At 38.9% G+C, this 24,476-nt stretch overlaps 1 protein-coding gene across 3 annotated transcripts in view; it reads right to left on the bottom strand.

The window, feature by feature from the left end:
• Positions 1-24,476, bottom strand: part of ADAM23 (ADAM metallopeptidase domain 23) — a 168,890-nt gene that overhangs the window by 13,232 nt on the left and 131,182 nt on the right. For 2 of the 3 annotated variants that reach the window (XM_073879568.1, XM_025887212.2), the window contains exons 18-24: positions 24,274-24,354; positions 18,674-18,724; positions 17,903-17,966; positions 16,089-16,194; positions 13,240-13,359; positions 11,533-11,701; positions 9,460-9,571 (exon numbers count right to left, since the gene is read on the bottom strand). In XM_073879568.1, the coding sequence (XP_073735669.1) occupies positions 9,460-9,571; positions 11,533-11,701; positions 13,240-13,359; positions 16,089-16,194; positions 17,903-17,966; positions 18,674-18,724; positions 24,274-24,354 (703 nt within the window). Of the gene's footprint in view, positions 1-1,498; positions 1,590-9,459; positions 9,572-11,532; positions 11,702-13,239; positions 13,360-16,088; positions 16,195-17,902; positions 17,967-18,673; positions 18,725-24,273; positions 24,355-24,476 lie in introns of all 3 variants that reach the window. The other variant, XM_073879565.1, reaches the window with a different exon arrangement.

Consider the following 24,476-nt stretch of genomic DNA (forward strand, 5'->3'; position numbering starts at 1 on the left):
TCAAGGAGGAATTTCATATAAATGTATATGTAAAATTTCCCCTGGAAAAGGAATGGTACTTCTATATATAATCCAGTCAGCAGATCCAAGGTGAGATTTTACAAGACAGAGTTTGTTTTTTCTAAAGATGTTACCTCTACCATACTATTTTTTTTTCTAACAAGTAAAGAAAAACAAAATAGCTTTTCCAGTGTTTCTAGCTGCCCTGAGTTAACTAGCTTCACAGTCCCTACCAGTGGGATGTTGAGTGAGCAGATGCAAGTCTAGTCAAAGTCCTCCAAACCAAGGGAGAGAAGGTTCAGGTAATCTTCAACACAGAGCAGGACCTTCAGGCCTGCATCCCTCTTAACTGCTGTTTTAGTGCCTGGGTCTCCCAGGCCCCGAATGGAAGAGCATCCATGGGCTGTAATTACTGGGACTAAGGAGGAATGTGTGTAATAGGATCAACATGCCCATAGTTTGGACCAGTTGAGTAGAGGGTATTTGGTGATACTAGTGCTCCATCCCTGGGCCACTGGGAAGTGTTACCACCACCCCCGTGAACACAAAGACAGCACATGAAGGTTATTTCTGTCGTCTATAAATGTTCTCTGGAATTAGAGAGAGAGGGGAAAATCGCAATACTCTTTTGGTCTACAGATTTGCAACCTCATGAAAGCAATATCCCGTGGAGAACTGACAGCTATTCTGAGGATGTGAATCAAGGATAGAGCAACCTAAATAAAGGTGCAAGAAGAGTTTATATTTCTGTGAAGGATCAACAGGCAAGAGATACAGAATTTACTTATTAATGCACTGGCTATTTTTAAGACAAACCACCAGACAATTTGCAACTATTCACTGAAGGTTTTGCAGGTTTGGATAAATATCTCTTTCTTCTTCATACTGTTAGGTCCCAAATATTTATGTAAACTTCTAATTTGAATTATCTATTTTATGTGAAAAAAATAAAGGCAATATCCTACATATCTTCTTTAAAAAAATTAAGCCAAAGCTTCCCCTATCACTTTAATTGAGTGGAAAAGATATTAGTGACTATCATTCAGATTATCTTAAAAAGAAGCTACAACTGTTGATAATTCCTAGTTGGATATGCGGATCTATTTGGTGAAGATCACATTCATTAAAGGAATCCTAAAGAAACACTCATATAAAAGCTTTTTTTTGCCAATAAAAAATAATGAAAATAAAAGGTCTGTATCTTAAAATGACTTTTACAAGCAGAGGAGCAATGGAAGCTTTTGGACCATCATCTTAATTGTGAAGATATCATAAGCACCCCAGTATTATTTTATGCCCCACATTGTTCCAGACAGGAGAAGGTTCTTCACTGCACGAGAAAAACCACACGACACAAACACATCCAAATCACACCACAAGTTGCACTAGCATGGGAAATACATCAACAAGACAACACATGGTAGGGGCCAGGTACCAAGGGTCAGCTCACACACCAGGAACCAAACAGAAACACTCTGAAACTCACAAAGATGCTTACTCTATTCCCCACCCTGTGCCTCCAAAAATCACCCCCAGGGCCAGAATGGTGCCTGCCACAGCACCTATTAGCCTGCTTGTGGCCATGTTCACTGTGTGGAGGGAAAACGGAGATTTTTTTTTAACATAGGATATCAATTACACACTGATTTTGCTAACACACAAAATAATCTATGTAGGAAATGCTTTGAGAGTCAGTTAAATACTGACATATTTCCTTTAAGATTTGAAATGAAGGTCTACATATATGCTAAGGATATTATACCTGAGGATAATTTTGATAATTTTGAGGATAATTAAACTTCAAACTCCACAAACCCTTCTTAAAAACATCATCTCTTATCAATACTCTTCAACACATAAATAATCTAATTGGAGTTAGAGTTCCTACAAGGAAGGAGTTGGAATTAAAATGTCACTTAAATTGCATAACAGCAAGTCTGGATTTTAATTACAAAGTAACCAACCATTAGTATACTTTATAAACTTCTCAAACTGCAAAATATGCCTCAGATGCTACGTGTTTTTAAAATTCCAAACTTTTTATCCAATTTTGTGAAAATCCTTAAAATTTAAAACATAGTATCTTTAAAATTAAGTGTATTTTCACCTGGAAGAGTGTATTTCACATAACTCTGCAATGTTTGGGCCTCTGTCCTGGTAGTTGGGCATTTAGGTGTTTTTTGTTTACAGTTTCCAGGGCATAAACTATTCAATGAGAGAGAGTTAGGGTCGCCCGGAAACTCTGGACCGCCCAGCGGTAGATTACTGAGTGGAGACACTCCATCCCCGCACCTCACCCCTTTCATGCAGAGCTTTCAGATACTGCAAAAAGGGCCTGCAGTGAGCAGAGGTCCCCAAGCTGCTCTCCACACAGGCAAGATGAAGTGTAGTGTTGAAGCAGGAAGGCAGATTATTTAAGATTGAGTGTGTGTGTGTTGGGGGGGGTGCAAGCGTGGGGACCTATACACACTTTACCTCATCTCCATGCAAACCAAAAGTTCTGGTTTCAGATCACTTTACTAATGAAAAGAGAGAGTCACCTTGATAAGGCTGCATCACACAGATTGTGTGCTATGAGACAGTGAAGCAAAACAAAGAACCACAATTTGAACTCACAATTTTTTAAGGCCTAATACTGGGTTCATTGACCTTTTTGTCTAACTACTCCCCCACAGAAGAGAGAGAACCTTGGATCTCCAATCCTGGTGAGCAGCTGTACTGCATTTTATCATAGTGCAAACAATATGAGTGAGAGATTCTAGTTTTATCATTAGGTAGGCACAACCTGAGTTGTTCTTAAAAAGAAAAACAAAAGGATGGGAAACACAACAGAAAACAGAGAAAGTCTACTGAAGGCATTGAGGGGAATGGAAAGAAGACCAACATATAAGGTGGTGGTGATGTTTTCCAAATATGACAATACATTATAATCCAAAATAACTTAAACTATATCTCAGATTTCCAGATTGTGGAGGCTAATACTGGAATGAAAGGTATTATAGATATAAATACTCATTTTTTTAAGATCTTAGAAAATCACTGCCTTCAGAATACTAAATTAACAAGGATATATTATTTTGTGGGGTTTTTTTTCTTAAGATTTGGGCATTGGGGGGCAGCTGAGTGGCTCAGTCGTTAAGCATCTCCCTTTGGCTCAGGTCATGATCACGGTCCTGGGATCGAGCCCCACATCGGGCTCCCTGCTCAGCGGGAAGCCTGCTTCTCCCTCTCTCTCGCTCCCCCTGCTTGTGTTCCCTCTCTCGCTGTGTCCCTCTCTCTCAAATAAATAAATAAGATATTTAAAAAAAAAAGGATTTGGGCATTGGCCCTCAGAGCCAAAATGCATGAAAATCCTATTACCGCTTCAATTTTTATATAAGCTACAACAGTTTCTCATGCTAAATTGTAGGGAACACACACACACCGGTAAAATGTGGTGCTGAATGAGTATTTGTTAACTTTTAAAAACTATAACTGCATGAATGATGAATAAAATAGCAATTTGAAGAGGATTTCATGTTTGCTACGGACATAATTTTTCACTGTAGAATCAAGAAAATTAGGCAATTTGTCATGTGGGTTTTAGAAACCAACCAGAGGAGCAAAACATTGCTACATTGCTTCAAATACACATTCCAGATAAACAGATACAGTCTATCATCTCTGCTGAGCAAGAATAATAATGTCCAAATTCTTAACTGATAACCACTCTTAACAGCAAAGCAAGATAAAATAAGTGGGCAAAGAGCTTTTTCAAAAGTACCCCCCCCCGTTTGTCCACCTTCCCTCCCGCTACCTTTAATTCTGGTACACTAAAAATGTATGTAAAGTACACTTGACTCTTTATCACTGATACTTAACAGGGCTATCTCTTCCAGTGGGTCATGACTCAACCTGCTTTTAAACTGACATGAATTAATCGAGTGGCTCGCAAGTGGGTGGATTTTTATAGGGGACAAATTTGAAAACCGAGAGTTCAGCTGCTCCTCACAGCTACAAAGGATTTATCTTCTTGTTAAAAAAAAAAACAAAAAACAAAAAAACCCAAACCAACCCTTGGACCTTTGGGGGCCTGTGCTGTTGTTTTCCTTCTGTACTAATTTATTAATGACGTCATGTCATTGTTCATTCATTCACTCGTTCATTTGTTATCTACTAACTGTCTTTTTTTGTTCCAGGAACTATGCCAGGCACATGATGACACACCTTAGTTTTCTTCGCATCCCACCAAACCTGGAGATGGAACTTGTAAAGACTCTAGTTCCCTAACTCTTTAACGTACTTACCTTCCCATTATAACTTGTTTGTGGAAATTCTTTAATACCTAGCAGTATGTCTTCATTTTTGTTTTCTCATTAATTTCTTTTGTTTGTTGGTTTATTGTTATCATTGTTTTTTGTTTGGGTTCCCTGCTATCTAGGATCACACATGCTAAAAAGGCAGAACTTTTTAATAAGCATGTAATATTAAGATACAAACTATAACTTTCCTCCTTTTCGTAAGACTTTCTACTTTACATGTAGAATTCTTCCACAGACAAGTCATGCTTCAGATAGCGTGAAATTGTGCTTTTGAAACTGAGTAGTTGGGTTTTTTTTTCAAAAAAAAAATCGTCCATGTGATTCTAATGAGCCAAAGGGACTATAATCCTGCATCTCTTAATACTTCAAAGGCAGGAAGCATCAAAGCCATCGTTTGTACTCTATAAGCCAAAGTTCTTTCTGCAGGGATTTATGATTTTGCTAAAATTTAAGATTAGAAATAAATACTAAATATACTCTTTAGAGTATAATACTGGCACAGCTCCATATTTCAATGTTAGACACACAATCAGATCTCCTTACTCTTTTCCATGAAATTAAAAAATAAATTCAAGTTCATTTTCAGATACATTGGGACAAATGTCTAAAAAAGATGAGAAACAAGTTATTTCATATAAGAATACTATTTCAGTCAGTTTACACTGTCAATGAAAATATCATGGAGTTTTTCTGAACTCAAACAAAATAAACTCAGTTACCAAAAAAATTTTAAACCTGGTAAATCCTTAAGTTATTAATGAGGCCATTATTAAAAGGAGAAAAATACGTAGGTGATACATAATTATACATGAGCATAAATATATATGGTAATCATAATATCTAATCATCTGAACTACAAAATCAAAGATTTGTGCATTCACAAAGGAAGTTATCAACAAGATAAACTACATGGAAACACTAAATAATATCCCTCAAGGTACTAAGGCTTAGAAATTATTGTTTTCAAAATATTAAGTGCTAATAATATAATACTCCCTTGGCAAGTAATGGATCAGCTAACCAGCTTAATCATTACCTGATTACTGTTTCACCCCTGGTTTCACTGAGAACCAGCAGAATTACTGAATACTCAGCTTTAAATGAGGCAGTGCACAATAACAGAAAAAGCATTTGGCTCAAGATCAGGTGATCCGTTTGATTCTTGGCTCTGTCCCTATCTAGCAGTTAACCTGGATAATTAAGTTCGTTTTCTCATTTGCAGAGCAATGGGTCTGGACTGAATGGCCACTAAGGTCCTTCTATCTCTGATTTGATGACGATGGACATAATGAGAGGGGCTGACCAAAGCTCCCAGAATAGTCTCTGCCCTTCCTTATCAATGAAAACATGTGATATGTTCCAGTTTCTTCTCTTCCCTCCTGTAATGGTGATGCACACCATCCAATGAGAGACGTTCCATTGTGTTGCATAATAAGCATGGTGCAAAGATGCCCACAAATTGTCAAAAATTACCAGAATTTCTACTGGCTCTTCCTGTAGCAGGTGGGAGTTCCAGTCCTTTTAAAGGGCGCAAACTTATTCTACCCCATGAGGATAAACCAAAGTAATTTCTCCCCATGAATTCAGTGGACACATGTTGGGAGAAGAGGGACCAGAAGAGTCTTCATATGTGAAATAAATGGCAACGTGGAGAACATGAGTGAAGTAATATGTAATAGAAAATCTTTTTTAAAAAAATCCCTGCTCACATGGCTTTTGCTTTGAAATGCTATTTCCTGTCTTTTAATAATTTTGGTTTGAGAGGTTGGAGCAAATAAACCAATGTGCTTTAAAACTGTGGGTCAACAAGTGCACAGTGACTCCAATGGCAATATTTTTATGTGTGCTTTTTTTTTTTTTGTCCCTACCCAGATGGAGAGGTTGAATTTTTATTCTTCCAGAAACTTACTGTTAAATTAAAATTTCCAAACCACACTGGCTCATTTCTGATGCCCCCAAATCAACTGAACCAAAGTCACAGAGTTCTCCTTGATTCTTACTAATTAGGCTTTGAGCCAGAGGCCTGCAGTTGGATACAATTTATCTTTTATGCCCACGTTTGGAATAAAAAAAGGCAATATTTTCCATTTTCTTTTTGAATTTTTTTTCTCCCTAACAAGAAAGCACACTGAAATTAAATAAAACTAAGTATTTTTTAATATGCTGTCACTGTATCTACACAGAAAACCTTCCTCTATGGGTAGGACAGGCCAGATCATTTGGGTGTTGCCCATTATATATGGCAAGCAACTGAGAAGCACCCACTGTGATCGGTAAGGCCAGGGTCAACCAAACTAATTCGTTTAAGAGAAAGAATATATGGCAGTTAGAGGAAACCCGAGGCACCTCACAAGCAGCTGAACTTACAGTCAAGAAAGTACAGACTGTTTCAATGTCTGGAGTTCACGACCTGCTCCTCTTCAACAAGGCAATACAACAAATGATTACTGATAAACTGAAAATCAGCACTAACATGCACCATTTTATTTCCTTCACATGTTCCCAATGGGAAAGGATGTAATACTTATTAAGTGCCTACAGTATGCCAAGGATATGCGGTCACTTGATTGTAGACAGTCAATAAATATTTGCTATCTGGATAAAATTAGACATAAAGTCCAGAGTTTCGAGATAAAGTCCAGAGTTTCTCTCTTACCATTTTCTTTTAAGCAGAGTATCAAAAATAAAATCACGAAACTCACTACAAGGCGTTAAACTTTGATTTCTGTTGTTTTCTCATTTTACTAGTGTATTAACAGAGTTTTCTATAGAGGCTGGAAAGATATTAATAACCATTATAGACAGAGCTATTATTTAGTCATACTAAAATTACTTGCCTTTTCTGGAAATCTAATAATTTACAATAATGACTGCTCTACATTTGTAGTAATTAATGGCTTTTTCCAATTTAATCAAGATTACTGGAGTCACGAGGATTTTAACAGTTTTAGAACCAGTGGGTACCTTTACTTTAGTGACTCCATTGTCTTTGTTAAAAATGAAAAAAGAAAACATGCAACAGAAAAGAAACATACCAGGATGTGTATATGGATTACCTCTGAGTTGTGGAATTAAGCATGATTTTTATTTCCTTTTTAATCTTTTCTGTATTTTCAAAATTCTCTACAATAACATGTATTACTTGAATGGTCATAAAAGTTATTTTTAAAAGATAATACAGAATAGCACCACGGGAACAAGGAAAATAAGACGGAAGGCAGCCGCGAATCTCCTCTTCTCCAGAATGCAGCTGCTTATGCCTCCAACTAAGCTTTCTAGGCATGGGTGGGCGAGGGGATGGGGAACAGACAGAAGCAGACACCTGACAATCCCCCCCACCCCACCTAATGAAAAAGGACAGAGGCTAAGCCAAATTGAGCTCTGCTCATCTCTTCAGGCATCTTTATACATCACTTGAAGAGACAGCATGTAGATCTTTAGGAGAATGAAGAGAAACTAACATGCCATGGAGAGAAAATCTGGAAAGCGTGAATGTCTGCTTCCCTTGTAAGAGCTTTAAATCTGCTCTAAATCTAACTTCTGAAGGTGGATCCAAGAATTTTTTGTTCCAGTTTTAAGGTAACTAAAGACTAAATGTAAAAGTGGAACTGGTTCCTTTTTACAAATAGGAGAAGGAGAACAGAAATAGACTGTGAGGGCGTGACTATGATTCTTACAGAATTTAATTTCATGGCCATATTCCGCAAATGCATGGAGAGTGTTAAACACACCCACCATTACTGAACATTACACATGCATCCAGACCAGCTAATTCTCTTCAGGAATTGAGGACCATGGAGCTTCATACATTTTTGAAGTCGTATTTTCCCATATGGACAATGCTGGTTCAGAGATTTTAAATGAGCTTTCATGCAAAACAAAGCAGATCAAAATGATACTATTTCTATACGTATTTTTCCTACCTGCAGGGGAAAAAAACCATGGTAATTATTTATAAAATACCATTAGTGGTACCATGAAAAGGAAGAAGCTGATGTATGATGTCAGTGGGATCCACCCTTTGTTCTAGTAACTCCGGTTTCTCAGGTACAATGCTATATATAGATGCTATAGGAAGTCTATTGCAACTGATGCCTTTTTTAGATCTTTGAAAATTGTATGAGGGCTTGGGAATGGGGGGAATAATGAGAAAGTGATTACCGTGTTCATGATGCCAAAGACTACATTATAACCCAATGTAATGGAAGACAATGGGCCTGAGACTTGGCACTTGGGTCCTGGTCCCAGCCCTGTATCTGGTTACCTGGGTTACTAGAGGATGTCACCTGATTTCAAGGCCTGGGTGTTCTCATCTGCAAAACGAGGGTGGTTCTAGATGGCCATTGAGACTCCTTCTAATTCTAAAATTCTAGGGGTGCCTGGGTGGCTCAGTTGGCTGAGCATCTGACTCTTGATTCCAGCTCAGGTCATGATCTCAAGGTCATGGGATTGAGCCCTGAGTCGGGCTTCATGCTCAGCACAAAGTCTGCTTGAGAGTCTCTCTCCCCCTCTGCCCCTCCCTCTGCTCACTCTCCCTAAATTAAAAAAATACATAAATAAATACATAAATAAATAAAATCTTTTTTAAAAATAAAAAAATAAAATAAAATTCTAATTTCTCTCCATCTGATGGCTGATTAAAACAAAGTCCAGATTGTTCATGTTCTCTCTGAAGAATTAAAGTTCTGTGAAGATTTTCAACTTCTTCCTAATCAAAAGTGTGTTTGAACAGAGCATAGAAGACTGCCATCCCCCTCTGGCAGGACTCAAATATTGAGGAACGACTAGAGTCTCATGTCAGGCAAAAAGATTGTCTATTAGAAAACTGGCATAGCGCAGACAAACTATAAAATGATTAACATATGTGATTATGGAAAAAGAAAGTTTAAAGGAAAGAAAGGAAACTGGAAGGAAGGAAACTGGTGTATTTACTTCTTCCTAACCTCAGTTCCAAACTAAGGGGAAATTCAAACATTTTTCTTTCAATACGTCATTCTAGAATCCTTAATTCTGCAGTAACATGAATTATATATTTGAATGACAAAAAAAGATATTCTGATGTGTCTCCTTTCAAACCTATTAAGTTCTTATATTGGCAGCACTGAAAGAGTACCAACAAACTCAGTATGTAATGAATTGAAACTGAAATCACACAAACCCTTGGGTCCTTCATCCTTAGGGGGGTGAAGGTTCCTAACTGGATCCCGGATGCTGCAATCTGTCCCTGCCCAGGTGAAATCACAGATGCAGGTGGCTTCATTACTACACACCTGTGAAGAACAAAGAACAGAGATGGCACATTTTCACTGTGCTTTTCTGAATAATGGAGATAAATGTAAAAGAGACACGGGGCAGGGCGGAAACTTTTAAAAACCTCTTTGAATTTTTTAGGTCTCCCATGGTTGACAAGGAAAGACAATGATACATTAAATTGTTGGTGTTTTCTTGTTAATTAGAGAGAGAGATCCATTAAAAAAAGAAAATGTTTAATTAAGTGTTCTTTATGTTGAAAAAATTACTTAAGTGCACAAATGTCTGACGATGTAGTTTTTTCAGAAGTAGTTGTTTCTAAGGAACATACTTTAGAAACATGCTTAATTTAAGAAATTAATAGATACTGGGCTCCAGTGGCAAGGCCAATGATTAAAGACCAGAAGACATAAATCACCAATGCACTGTTTTACCTCACCATGTCCAATATCACTTTTGTTTGGTAGCATTGTCCCAGACCAAAGAGCACCCCGCCCACCTCCCCTTCTCTTAGTCAGCCAGGCTAAAGACCCCCTAGCATGATGTTTCTCTCCTTTTGCTTGTCCTGGAGACCAAGCAGCATGCTGGAAAGGGCTTGTAGTTTATATGAAATAAACCACCATCTGCAAACCAGAGACAGAGGTGTTTAAACTCTTATCTGCCTGTGAAATACATTCAGAGACCGATCATTAGAGATGATAAATTGAATACAAGCTTATTGCTGCAAGAAGCTTTTTAATCTGAAATGTTATAATATCACGATTACAATTAACGACACTAAATTTGACCTTTTATTTAACAGGATGAAAAAGTGGGAGGGGTAGTAGGAATGAAGGTCCTTTGTAGGCGTTAAGTTTTATGATGTTTTCAGAGCAATAACTGAAAGGTCTGTCCGGTGTTTTTATTTTAACATAGTGATTATCGCACATTGACTGTGCCGAGTGCTTTATGTAAAGCATCTAACTTAATCCTCACACTAGCAGCCTGGGGGCTGAGAGAGGGTAAGTGACTTATCCAAAGTCACCAGGAGAGCAAGAAGCAGAGCCAGGACTCAAACCCATGGCTCTTTCTAGCCTCCAAATCCATGCTCTAAATCACTAAGCTATACTGGCTCCGCCTATAAGCCTAGGATTCAACCAAACCCAAAACTCTAAATAGTCACTGGGCGTGTCTTTCTTAGGCCTCTCTACCTTGTTCTACTCCACATCATCTGCTCGCTACATTCTGAATTAGGTTTACCTTCACTCCAGCATCCTCCTTTTACATTATCACTCTCAATTTCCCCATGTCTCTTTTTTTCCGTTTCTAAAGTCTGTATAAATTTTTGAAATATCTTTCCTTTAATAAGCCAATTTAAATAATTATTAAAATTTGTTTCTAGATATTAAGCCTAGGTTTACCAGGAAGCGTCTGCCCCACCACTTCATAGAATTACAAATGTAATTCACTCAACTAGAAATGTAGTTCATAGAATTACAAATACATGCAGGTGTGAGTATCTCTACTCACAGCAATGGTCTGAGCATAACCATACGACTTGAGACATGTGAATTCTATCAGTGATCCAACCCCTAGTCTATGTGATCTGGCACATACGGATGCTCAGTATACATGCTGAGTAGCTAAAACGGAACTACCGAGAGGACTAAAGTTATTTTGATTGGTACAAAGTAATGCACGGGGGGTTCTATAACTCTTTTAGGAACCATATCAATTTTCTTCCAACTCTTTAGATGTCAAGCTACAGACAACATGGTGGATACAATAGCCAGTGATAAAAAAATAAATAAATAAATAAAACCATACCAATACATATGGGTATTATCCTTAGCAGATAAGGATACTAAGGAAATCATCATAGTCAGGGCATAAATACTGGCAACACTCACAAAAGGAAAGGCTGGCATGAAAGTCTGACCACTGTGAACTTTGAGGATGCCAAACAATAAAGGTTTGAACCGGAACACAGATGCTTACTTACCCCATGGCCTGAACAGACTTTACCCTTGGAATCAAGTGGGCAGCTACTCATATTTAGGGCCTGAATCTGTAGGCACTTCCGATCTAAACACATCATGGATGGGCCACATGGCGTTCCATCTTCTACATAGCCCACATCTGTATCATCATCTAAAATCACATGAGCACCACTAAAAGGAGAAAGATATTCATACAACCATTAGCACCATAGTTAGAAAGAAAAGTCAACATGAATGAGGCTTGCTCTTCATGAAACTAAGAGGATGTCAGCGGACATGGATGGCTCGTAGCATTTCTCCACTTCTCCGTTCCTTTCCCTTTTCCCTACTTTCCCAAAATAAAAGAGCACATTGACAGGAAATACCTTTCATTGTCATTATTACATTGCATGCCATCAAGAAAAAAATGTCATTTATTCCAGGAAGGGTCTTCCTGTCTAAGACCAGTTAGAATTGTCTTCAGAACAATTTAAAAGAAAAACACAGGGGATCCTGGGTGGCTCAGTTGGTTAAGTGTCTGACTCTTGGTTTCAGCTCAGCTCATGATCTCATGGGTTGTGAGACTGAGCCTGGCATCAACTGGCTCCGTGCTCAGTGGGGAATCTGCTTGAAGATTCTCTCCCTCTGCCCCTCCCCCAATGTGCGTGCTCTCTATCTTTCAAATGAATAAATAAGTCTTTTTAAAAAAAATAAAAGAAAAATACAGCAATCATTTGACCAAGAGAACATTATTCAACTTTACTCAATAAATTTCCTAAATTTTGTTCAAAAAATTTTTGCATGTTTCCAAATCTCATATTCACTCACATAAGATGAAGGTCTGCTACTCTAAGGATACTACATATAAAAGTTTGCAGATGCTAATGACAATTCTGTAAAAGAATCCCAGAAGTGTTTCGGGCAACAACAGTACCATTTGAATGAAAGCACAGCATCTTAGAATTATGACTACTTTGAAAGGAACAATACTTATTTGGAATATAACATGACTCCCTAGTTTAAAAAATAAGCCTCATAGTCTCTGTGCCTCGTACTCACAGATAATTGGACGCCAAATGCTTGCCTACAGTATAAATAATATTTTAATAAATACGTTCTGTATGTGATTGACTATTAAATCATCTTCTAAGCCAGAAATATGTTATAAAACGTAAAGCTTAAACTCTTTTTTTTTTGGTCATAAAAAATAAAACACATAGTGTTCAAAGAGTAACCTATTCCAATGCTCATAGCTTTAATCATGGGTCAGAATGGATACTGTAAGCCTACTCAATGATCATCATTACAAAGAGTGTCCATTACTAATAAGTGGTCTGATTTTTGAGCAGATGTAATTTGCAAATCAATATACAATTGTTTTGTGTGTGTGTGTTTTCTTGTTTGTTTTGACAGAGAGAGACACAGCGAGAGAGGGAACACAAGCAGGGGGAGTGGGAGAGGGAGAAGCAGGCTTCCCGCTGAGCAGGGGGCCCGATGCGGGGCTCGATTCCAGGACCCTGGGATCATGACCCGAGCCGAAGGCAGACGCTTAACGATTGAGCCACCCAGGTGCCCCACAACTTTGTTTTTTTAAAATAACTCTAAACATGAAAGGAGATCATAAAATCAAAGTCAACATTCCTCTTGTGAGAAACAGAAAAATTTCGCTTGATTTTTCTGAATTTGTAGTTCTTGTGATTCATTAGATTTTCAAACATTTAATATATTACCTGCAGTCAATCACTCGGCCTTGATGATAGAAGGAAGTTGGGATGATCTCACCCTGGAGTTGACCAATACGTGGAGCTCGAGTAAGATTGGTACAGAGTAAAAACCCACAGAACACATCACTGAGCATGTTAAATAAAAACAGAAACAGAACAGGACAGGAGGAATCAAGCTCAAAATAGTCAAAACTATTCAGCCCACATATATTCAAAAATTGAAAATATTTTCTCTCCTTCTAAATAAAAATGTGTGTTCAGATATTGTTGGTTGGCTATGACCCCCATCCTTCCTTGCTAACAGGATCACAGTTTTGTCTGGGTACACCTAGCCCCGAGGGATTGATGATGACTGGTCGAAGCCAGTCATGGCACCCCCGGACCCCTATACCCACTTTCCTAGCCATCCCACTGTCCTGCCCTACTAGAGCTAAAAGTGGCCCCTGGATGTTGAGATGTGAGGAAAAGCCAGCTAGGAAGTTGCTGAGGAGAATGTGGCTTTCTGGACAAGAGGTTAGAGCCTGACGGGGAGAAAACCTTTTGTTCTGACTCCCACACTGCCTGCCTTTGAATGTGCGGCCTTGGCATCCACCTTGCCATAGTGAGCTCACCAGCAGAAGGATACACACTCATCATGCTAAGCATTCCAGAGCAGAGGGGAGAAATCATCTGGTCCTTAGTGACACTGTTAAATGACTCAGCCCCCATGAAAGCAGCTATCTCCAGCCTCTCTGTTAAGTAAACAACGAGCTCCCCCTTAAAAAAAAGGTCAAGGAATTGAAATGGCACAACAACAAAAAAAAGAGAGAGAGAGAGAAAAATCCATGTCCAATAAATGCATGAAAATGTTACTAAATTCCACTGGTAACCAGGGAAATGCAAATTAAAACCACAATAATATAGCAGTTTATACCCACCAGAATGGAGAGAAGTAAAAAGTCTGATAATACCAAGTGCTGGTTCAGTATGTGATTCCACAAAATTCCCATATGCATATTATTGATGGTTGGGTTTGCTAGCACACCCATTTTAGAAAATCGTGACATCATCTGGTGGCACTGAAAATACACATACCCTCTGACCTAGCAATTTTTCTTCTAGGTATAGGTCTTAGGAGAATGTCTACGAATGTGCACTAAGTTACATGTACAAGAATACCCACGGCAGCGTCGTTCCTAACAAGCCAACACACAGAAACAACCTAAATGACGATTAACACGGAGTGGAGAGCTACATCATGGTATGTGAGCGTGAATACAAATGATAGTAAAACCAATGAACAATAAATATGAAGAGTGACACACACCATGTGAGATGCTTCAAATGCTGAACTTAAGAGGCAAAATACAAAATAATACATGAAGTATGATTCCCAAATGCTATACCGAACTTTTAGGCAAAATATATTGTTTAGGGAGGAAAACCAAGGCAGCCAAACTCTAAAAGGCAAGCAAGTAATTGTCACAAAAGTCAGGATGGTAGTACCTCCAGGAGCAAGATGAGAGCACCTTGTGGGGAAGGATACATTTTTCTGGGATGCTGCGAGTTCTGTTTCTTGATCCAGGTAGGGGGTGACATGGGAGCTCATGTAATAATTATTTGGCAAACTGTATATTTGTGTATTATTCACGTTTCTGCTTATATGTTGCATCTCCCAACTTTTGAACATTTCAGAAAACACGCATTAATTTTCTTTAACTCAGTGGTGGTTGAATATTCTGTTACTAGATAGTCAAAAGCTACCTTTTATACAATGATCCAATCTAATGCCTCCCAAACTTTTTGAAGGGACAAAGACACAGAGAAATGATCAGGTTTGTCTAGGACATTAAGCTAATTAATGAAGCTAATGAAATCCAGGTGTCCGACCACATGGATTTTTAATACTTTAGGCCCCACTTCCTCCTGGTCTCTGTTACCTCAGACAGAGGATCAGTATTTTGGAACATCTGTGCCTCACTCGTGAGACATGAGGTGGGAAGATCTGTTCTATTATTTTGGTTTAATTTTAAAGAAACTATGGTCAAAGATTTGTTGCCTCGTCAGCCTCATCCACCATCAAAGGCTGCATGGAATAGCAAAGTTTCAGGAAACACAAGAAAAATGAAACTTCTTTAAATCCTTGCTCTGCTTCAGAATTGTGAGAATCCTCATTGTTATGGAAGGATAATGAAGGAAATTTGACCCATAACTTGATGGGCCTATAGATCCATGTCATTGAGTTAACCTTAATAAACTATTAAATCACAATTTTAATGTTCCTCGACTAATCCAGGGAAAATATTACCAACGTACTCTGAAAATATCTCATTTCCTGAGTAAAGATGCCTCCAGAATGCACTTACCAGATGCTTTATAGAAGGAGAAAAAAAATCTGATATGGACATGAGATGTTTAATTACATCAAATGGTATTGCACTCACAGAAAAATCAAAAATATGTATTACTTCATTTTAATTGTCCCCCAAATATATAGTCTACATATTTTGCTTGTAGAGCTCTGTGTATACTAGGACATTCATAGGCCATATGTTCCAGCAAAAGTAGAAAATTAAGACCTAAGAGCATTTTATAATACCTTAGCAAAGTGTCTTTTCAAAACAAGCATCAAGTAAAATACAACATACGAGAAATGTTCTGAAGTTTACGAAATGGTGTGAGTCTATGCCACAGTTAACAGCTTGGTCCACAGCAATTTGCTTCTAGATATACTAACGTATTTTTTGAAATACATACTGTAAAATTTTAAATAGTTGAGTATTTATTAAAAATCAGTAACATTTATTTCGTGGTCAATTTACATTTCAATCAGGGCTTCCAAATCACTCATCGTGCCCCCAAAGCTGACCACTCACTGTTTGCTGCACTGGATCCATCGGTCTCCGTCCCTCCCGCAGTTTCCCTTCTCAGTGCCTTCTGTGTTCAGCTTCTCATAACAGAACTTATCAGACCCGGAAGCCTCTTTTGGAGCAGAGCACAAGAAGACAATGTGTTTTAGTTGTCTTTGTTATGCACAACCAGCAGCACCAATGGTAAATGTTTAACAACTGGTTCTCCAGAAAAAGAAAAAAAAAAAAAATCCCCTCTTAGCATTTGCCAATTTCCATGGTGTAAATACCATAGTGTCAATTTCCGCGGTGTAACACATGGCTAATTTCAAGCTATCAATGTGATGGCAACAGGCTTCTGAAGTTCCTCAAAACCTCACACTTGGCTCTTGCAAGCTACTCCAAGACAGCTCCCACGCACTGCTGTTTTTAACTTAAGAAACAAACTGATTTCAATTCTTGTTGGTGGGTTTGAGGGAGGGAGGGAGGAAGGGGTCATCAGCAGGAATTAGGGAAGTGGCACTTAGAAAACGAAGAAAGATTCTTAGGCCTGTTTTACAAGAGTATTAAAAGATATTATAAAGTCTTAGGCAATTAAGATTTTATGCCGACACTTGGATTTTGGTATTTAAACCTTTTAAAAGACAAATATGCCTCTATTATCTTTCCTCTTTCAAAACTGAAGCACTGAAAGTAAATCTTTCAGTTACATGATATTTGCCAAACACTGAAATCACTCCTGCAGGGGCTCTGTTATCTCGTGTGCTTTCTTTTCCTTTGGGGGTGACCCAGTCTCAGCCAGCAAGACAGACATTTCTGTCTGCTGTGGTCTGGCCCCCATGAACTGACGTTTACAGGACAGGCACTGTAAATGTCAGGAAGAGAATAAGTGCATTGGGGCGCCTGGGTGGCTCAGTCAGTTAAGCATCTGCCTTCAGCTCAGGTCATGATCCCGGGGTCCTGGGATAGAGCCCCTGGTCATCAAGGCTCCCTGCTCAGCAGGGAGTCTGCTTCTCCCTTCCCCCCCACCTCTGCTCATGCTCGCTTGCTCTCTCTCTCTCTCTCTCAAATAAATTTTTTTTAAAAAATCTTAAAATCTTAAAAAAAAAAAAACATTTAGGGACTGTACCGAGAGCCAGGACCATGTACCCAAATCTCTGGGTCTGCACCTCAGGAAGGACCTGCATTTCTTCCTTTCAAATTGAGATGGTAAAACTACAGAATTTTAAAAGTAAGTCTGGTACTTCCCTGAGGTAAAGGAACGAAAGGCTAACCTGAGGGATAGTGGTTAAACCCAAGGTACAGAGTGATTCACACAAGTGGCTGGATAATAATGTGACTGCCACACTGAACCCAATCTTTGCAGGTGCATGTGACATCCCCTCTCTGACGGCCCCATCACTGTGCGACACGGCTTGGTTCTGATGACAAGTCCCCAGCTTCAACGGCTGTTTGCTGTGGTTTTTGTGACTGAGATTCACAGCTCTCTTTAGTCTCACCCTTTTCTGGATTTTTTTTAAAAACCATCACTTCAGGGGCGCCTGGGTGATGCAGTCGGTTAAAGCATCCAACTCTTGGTTTTGGCTCAAGTCGTGGTCTCGGGGTCGTGGGATCGAGTCCTGCATGGGGCTCCCTGCTCAGCATGGAGTCTGCATGAGACCCTCTCTCCCTCTCTCTCTGCCCCTCCCCCTTTCTCTCTCTCTAAAATAAATAAATCTTTAAAAAAATACAATAAAATAAAAACATCACTCCAAGCTGTCCTTGTCTTCAGCAAGACTGGCAGAGCAGGATAAAACCCAGAAAAACCGTGTGCAATCACCAAGCAGGAAAACGCGACTTACTTGTCCCCCACACGTGCTGACATTGGTTGTCCCGGGTCTTGCACTCTCCATTGTAACAGCGGCCCTGGGGACAGGGACACATGTTAGGAGGCCCACGCAGCCAGCTCCCTTGCCCGCAGATTTGCACTGCAAGGTCTCCTTTTGTTGTTATTTGGATAAGTTGATTTGTTTTTTCACTCCATGCCCAAATATTTTCACAGTGAAAATAAAAATCACAAACATCTTAAGGGAAGCACAACAGACAGTTAAATTCTAAAACTCAGAACAGACTTCAGAGTACAGCTCTTTAAGTCAACACTAATCCTCTGAAATTTTAAATTTTATGGAAAACAAACGTTGGTACACTTCCTCAGGCGATTCCAAAATGATTTTTAGCTTCTTTGGGGTATGAATGTTACATCATAACATGGCTTCAGAAAAGACAAAACCCACATCATCACACACGATAGCACATTATAACAGTCATATTTTCCCATAAGAGGCTGATGTTATTGAAAGACGGTCACAACTCAATAAATTAGATTCCTAATTCCTTAGTCATTATATTTTTTCTTTGCCCTCAATCTGGACAATTTGTCACCAGAGTTAAATATCATACTAGATTTAGTATTTAATATGCCACGAAGCAACACGGAATTAGAAGTCCATTGCAATAATGCATGGTTCTTTGAGTTGCGATTTCCCTTTGAAGATATAGTCATCAGAAAGGAAAAAAAAACCTCACAAACTAGTCCTTTTAAAATTACATTGAAAACTTATAGCCCGGCATACCTGATTTTGATTGCATGCATATCCATCTTGTTTATGAAGGTTTGGTGGGCACTGAAAAATACAATGTTTTTCATTAATGTTCAACATAAGTACCTTCACCTTATGCGTACAACATATAAATATGAAAAAAAAAGCAAGCATGGTGAATATGTAATTGGGAATGTCTACAAAAACATGAGTAACCTCTTAAGTAGTTATCCAAACTACTTCTTCTATTACTGGTAAAAATAATAAATTCATCCATGCAGTGAGTACTTTTTACTTCTCTGATTTCCATGAGGTAGACTAAAATAGGAACTTACATTCACTTGCGTACAGAGTCAAAAGTAGAAGGAATTAAAACGGACAACGAAGGGCATGAATCAGCTTGTTATGTAGGAGTGGACACATTTTGGGAACTAACTCACAGGACCTTTCTCAGCCCTGGGAAGTGTCAAATATGCATTCGACACCCCTGACACTCACCTCTAGGCCACATTATTGAAAAAGAAAAAAATAGTCTCTCAACTCAAGGTGAGTGCTGCATCTCCATTATGCCTCTGACCTCTCCAACTACAGACGTGCTACTAGAACAATTGTGATGGGATGGTCATTTCTTTTTCCAGGTCTGTTTATCAAGTCATTGTTTAAAAGTACACTTCATTTCCCCAAAAAGTTACTCTGAATGAACTAAAACTTTTACTCTCTATGCATTTTATTTGCCACATTTGAGAGAGTTGAAGACGGTTCAAGTCAAAGGCTCTAGTACAGTGTTCAAAGCAAATATGCAAAAAAGAATATATATACAAAATATATATACATAAAATATATATACAATATACAGGGATAGCAAGTGAGTAAGAAACGGTCTTCGCCTTCTCAGTAAAGGACTGTTCCGCTTTTCCCATTGGTCAGGTCCCAAACCATGAAGTCATCCTCTGTCTCTGCTATTCTCACACCCTCCTTCCAGTCTGTCAATCAATCCTACCAGGCCTACCTTCAAACTAGAATCACAATCTGACCACTTTAGTCCATCTCCCCTGCCAACCCCCACTCCAATCCGCCATCATCCCTCACCTGAATTATGCAGCAGCCTCCAACTGATTGCCCTGCTTCCATCCCTATTCAGCTACTGGAGTGTCCTTCTAAACACATAAATCACATCATGTTGCTCCTCTGCTTCCCAACGTCAGAGTTCAACATGATCCTCACTTTGCCGTCCCCCCAACTCCATCCTCTCTCTGACCTCATCCCTGCTCTGCCATGCCTGAGCTGACTCTCTGCCAGCGTGCCAGGCACATTTCCCACCCCATGGCTTTGCCCTTGCCCTTCCTTCGATCTTCCCCCAGGTTTCTGCACGGTTTGCTCTCAAAAACTGTAAGCCCTCCCATGTTGGCATTCTCCGTTCCCCATTTCCTGGTGTTTTCCTTCTCCATAGAACCTATCACCTTATACTCATATACGTTACTTATTTGTTTGTCTATTGTCCCCATCCCACACAGGCAGGGGTTGTATGCGTGGTTCCCTGTTGCCTCCCTCGCAGCTGGAACAAAACCGGGCTCAATTATTACTGAGTAAGTGCTCAATTACTATTGGTTAACTGGATAAATAAATGAATGACCCATGCAGACACAATTAAGTTACTCTGTTCTGGGGCGCCTGGGTGGCTCAGTTGGTTAAGCGTCTGCTTTCGGCTCAGGTCATGATCTCAGGGTCCTGGGATGGAGCCCCCGCATTGGGCTCCCTGCTCAGCAGGGAGTCTGCTTCTCCTTCTCCCTGACCCTCCCCCGCCCCACTCGTGCTCTCTCTCAAATAAATAAAATCTTTTTAAAAAAAGTTACTCTGGTCTGCACATATCAAGCTGTTTATCAAGTTCACTACAGAAAGGTAATAGAACTAATTTAGAATTCGCAATTGCTAAGAAGCACTAATAAAAGGAACACTTTGAGATAAAATGCTTTGGTTCTACATCTTTCTAAAGAATAACTGACTTTCATATAAGCCTTCATTCACTACAGCTTTTCAATCAATCTGATGGTGACTACTCAAAGGACATACATTATCAGCACCAAAACCTGGCCTACTTGGGCCAAGAGCATAGAAACAGATCCTCATGGGCTCCTTCATCCATCCACATCCACTCCAGATGCAATCGGTATCTTATTAATCAACTAACAGTAATTATTCACTTACTCCGAGATGAATACAATCACATCGAACAAAAATGCAAAAGAAATGTTGCTACTAGAACAGGTATATCAGGGTCTAAAATTAATTTATCACAGTTGACTTTTGTGATGTTTCAATAAAAAAATTTTCTGTAGAACTCTTTACTAATTAAAAAAAAAAAGCCCTGATTATAAACTGTTACAGCTACATGCAAGATTTCTAATCAATTTATTTTTAGTTTAGGCTAATAAAAGCAAGTTGCTTATCACTGAAATGTTTAACATGGGGAATTATGGAATGTCTTACATTCTCTGGGGACATTTAAAACAGAAGAACCATAAATCTGCGTGCTTTGCTCTACCTGTGAGTAGAGCTCTAGATTCGGTCTCTAAATGCCCTCCCAGCCCCCAGTTTCAGGCTGTGCAGGAAAGTTCACAGGAGGCAGCCTTCAACAGTGCGGTAGCATTTAAATGTGCTTATTTTTAATTGTGTTATGCCACCCATATAGACGGCATCTTTTATAGCGCTAACAAGATACATTTTCCACATCTTTCAAAAATACCTTTATTATATCATCCAGTATCGTTTGCCAAGGATTTCTCTCAGTGGCACAAGTACTGTTTATTCCGTGATAAACTGTGATTTTAAAAAGTAGCTCAGAGGCATCAGTAAAGGCTAAGATCAAAATTAAACAAAGACATGAGATACGAGGCATAAAGTCATAATGTTGCCAATGAGACTAATTCTCAGAGACGCAGAGATTCTCTGAGATCCCCTTTTTCCTAATCATAATTAGTATCAGTTAAATTCAAGGCTCACTGCCTGTTACAAAGCAGAAGAATTCTGGGGGATCCTAACTCCCTCTACTCCAATTATCTATTTAAGGCACATTCTGGTCATATAAGGAAATTATTGCTAAAAGAACATGCTATTCTAATATGCCACTTAGAAATTAATTTAACAGTGCAATTTTCCCCTTACATATATATATGAGGCAAAAGGAACATTTTAGGGCACCTGGGTGGTTCAGTCAGTTAAGCGTCTGACTCTTGATTTTGGCTCAGGTCATGGTCTCAGGACCCTGAGATCGAGCCCCGCATCGGGCTCCATGCTCAGTGCAGAGTCTGCTTGTCCCTTTCCCTCGCCCCCGGCCCCCTGCTTGCTCTTGCTCACTCGCACTCCCTCTCTCTCAAATAAATAAATAAAATTGTAAAAAAAGAATGTTTTAAAAACTTAGACACTAGAATATTAAGTTGAACATAGAGCCCTCATTATAAAAGCCTTACTTCCAGTAAATTCTATGGCAATTCAGGAATTAAAGGCTGAAATGAAAAAACTGTACTTCAAAAAGAGCTGAAACACAGAACCAAAACTATATATGATGGCTATAAGAATAGTAGTATTCTATAAAACTAAAAATATAACTCAGTGAAACAGCATACCAGGATTGTCACAAAACATAAAACTTGGCATAAAACACAAAACCCACAATTCTAACACTCTTTTACTGTATTCTAGGAAAATTGCAAAGAAACCCATTTACATATATAAATAGAAGAAACAGATATGCATAAAAATCAATAAAGAATAGCCTGAACATATTTCACTGTATCACATCCTTAAAAGGGTCCCTTTGAATTGCATCTCAGATAAATCATACATCAAGAACTTCCAAAAAGGTTAGTTAGAAACCTTTGTCTCCCTCTCCTCTTGTTTTTTCCCAATGAAGGGAACTCAGGGTCCCTCCAGCTATTCCGCTCCTACACTCCATGCCCCCTGAGGCAGGTAGAGTGACCAAATGACTGACAAACCTGGGAAGAATGACTGGCCCTTTGGCTCGGTTCTGCCATTCTTCTCTTGCCTACTCACATAAATCATACTACTCTCGCTGCTCCTCCAAGACATACAAGACAACGGCCCATCTCTGCAAGGAGAAGTCGCTCCAGACCCACTTTTGTCAATAACCTGTTCCTACAGCCTGAATCTAGGACCTATAAAGAGGCTCATTTAGTTCTCACACTAAGTTATGGCTTTCAACTTGGCCATATTCAATATGAAAAATAGTATTTTGACCTCCAACTGTACTCTATTTATGGGGAGTCCCTTAGAAACCTGGCAACAGATAACTCCATTATTTCTGGGCAATTTATCCTAAGGAGCGAATCCTGAACAAGAAATACTCTTGAAGATGCATAAAGAAAAGATGTTCATTGCCATATTAATTACAATAATGAAAAACCGCCAGCAACCTAAATATCCACCACTGGATAACAAATCACAAGTCAACTGATGAATCCACATGACTCTCGTGCAATTGTAAAAAGGGTATTTATAAAAACTGAGTAACAGTACAGGAACATGTTTTTGAAGTCATGTCAGAGAAAAAATAAAAGTAGAATGAAATCCAAAATTCTTACCTATTCCCTAACTGCCTTGATTCCTGACTTCCTCTTGATTTTTTCCCACTACTCTCCAGTAATCCCTGCTTTCATTCCATTTCTTGAAGAAGCCAAGCTTCCTTACTTACTGTTTTCTGACTAGCTCCTTCTGTGCCTTTCTACTTAAATGCCAACTCCTCCAGGAAAATATACCTGAGCACCCCACCTAAAGCCCCCCCCACCCCATATCCCACATCACCTTACATTACACTTAGCACTTAGCACCACCGGATGTTTTTGTTGACTTATTTCTCCACCCGCAGAATGTAAGTTCCCTAAGTGCAAGGACTTGCCTATCTCGTTCCCTACCATATCCCAATATTTATAGCAGTGCTTGGCACACAGCAGGTGCTCAGTAAATGCCCATTTGAATGAAAAATGAAGACTTAAAATAATACGATATAAATTTTTAAAACATAAAAATTATATAAAAAAGGAATCTTAGTAGATGGCATTAATTATGTTATAGTAATTTCTAATGTGAAGAAGACCACACCAAAGCATATGCGGCATGATGCTAGGACAATGTAAGTGGAGGAGAGTTGGAGACAGAACTGAGAGAGGTGGACACCTGCTCCCGATCCCTCTTCAATCAGAGCAATGTTCCTTGTTCTCTGCTATGGTGGGCATCCCACAAATTTTTTCTTAGAAGAAAGGGCTTGGTGGCTTAAAAATGTTTGAAAAACAGTACATTAATTCTTCATCAGTGCAAATATACTATTTTAGATGTGGGGACAGAAAGAAAAATCAATTTGTTGGGTAGAAACCATATAAAGGGAACTAATTAGGAAGGGGAAATTTGGAAGAAAAAAGAGATTTAGGTCCAGGAAACACAATAAATGTTCCTAAAAGAAAGGCATAGTGGAGATCTAGAAATTACTGGAAAACAAAGTAAAACAAAACAAAAAACAAAGAAACCAAATCATATTCATACATGTAGCCCAATTGAAAGCTTTCCAATGTGTACAATATTTGCAAGTAAAATGTATTATTTAAAAACTCAGTTTGTCATACCTGGCCAGAGTCTCCAGTACAATATTCAGTAATATCACACCCATTCACAGCATCCCGACATTCATACCCTCGTGGCTGAAACTGCAAATCAAAATTCAATATTAGGAGCTCGTGTTAATTAGTATTTCAAATAGCTAGCATTGTTATATTCACCAATAATTCAGACACTCTCTCATAACCATTACCAAACTCTTTTTATGAAT

The sequence above is a fragment of the Callorhinus ursinus genome, unplaced genomic scaffold (assembly GCF_003265705.2).
Source record: "Callorhinus ursinus isolate GAN/ISIS: 27379988/994484 unplaced genomic scaffold, GSC_fseal_2.0 scaffold2, whole genome shotgun sequence".
Lineage (NCBI taxonomy): Eukaryota > Metazoa > Chordata > Mammalia > Carnivora > Otariidae > Callorhinus > Callorhinus ursinus.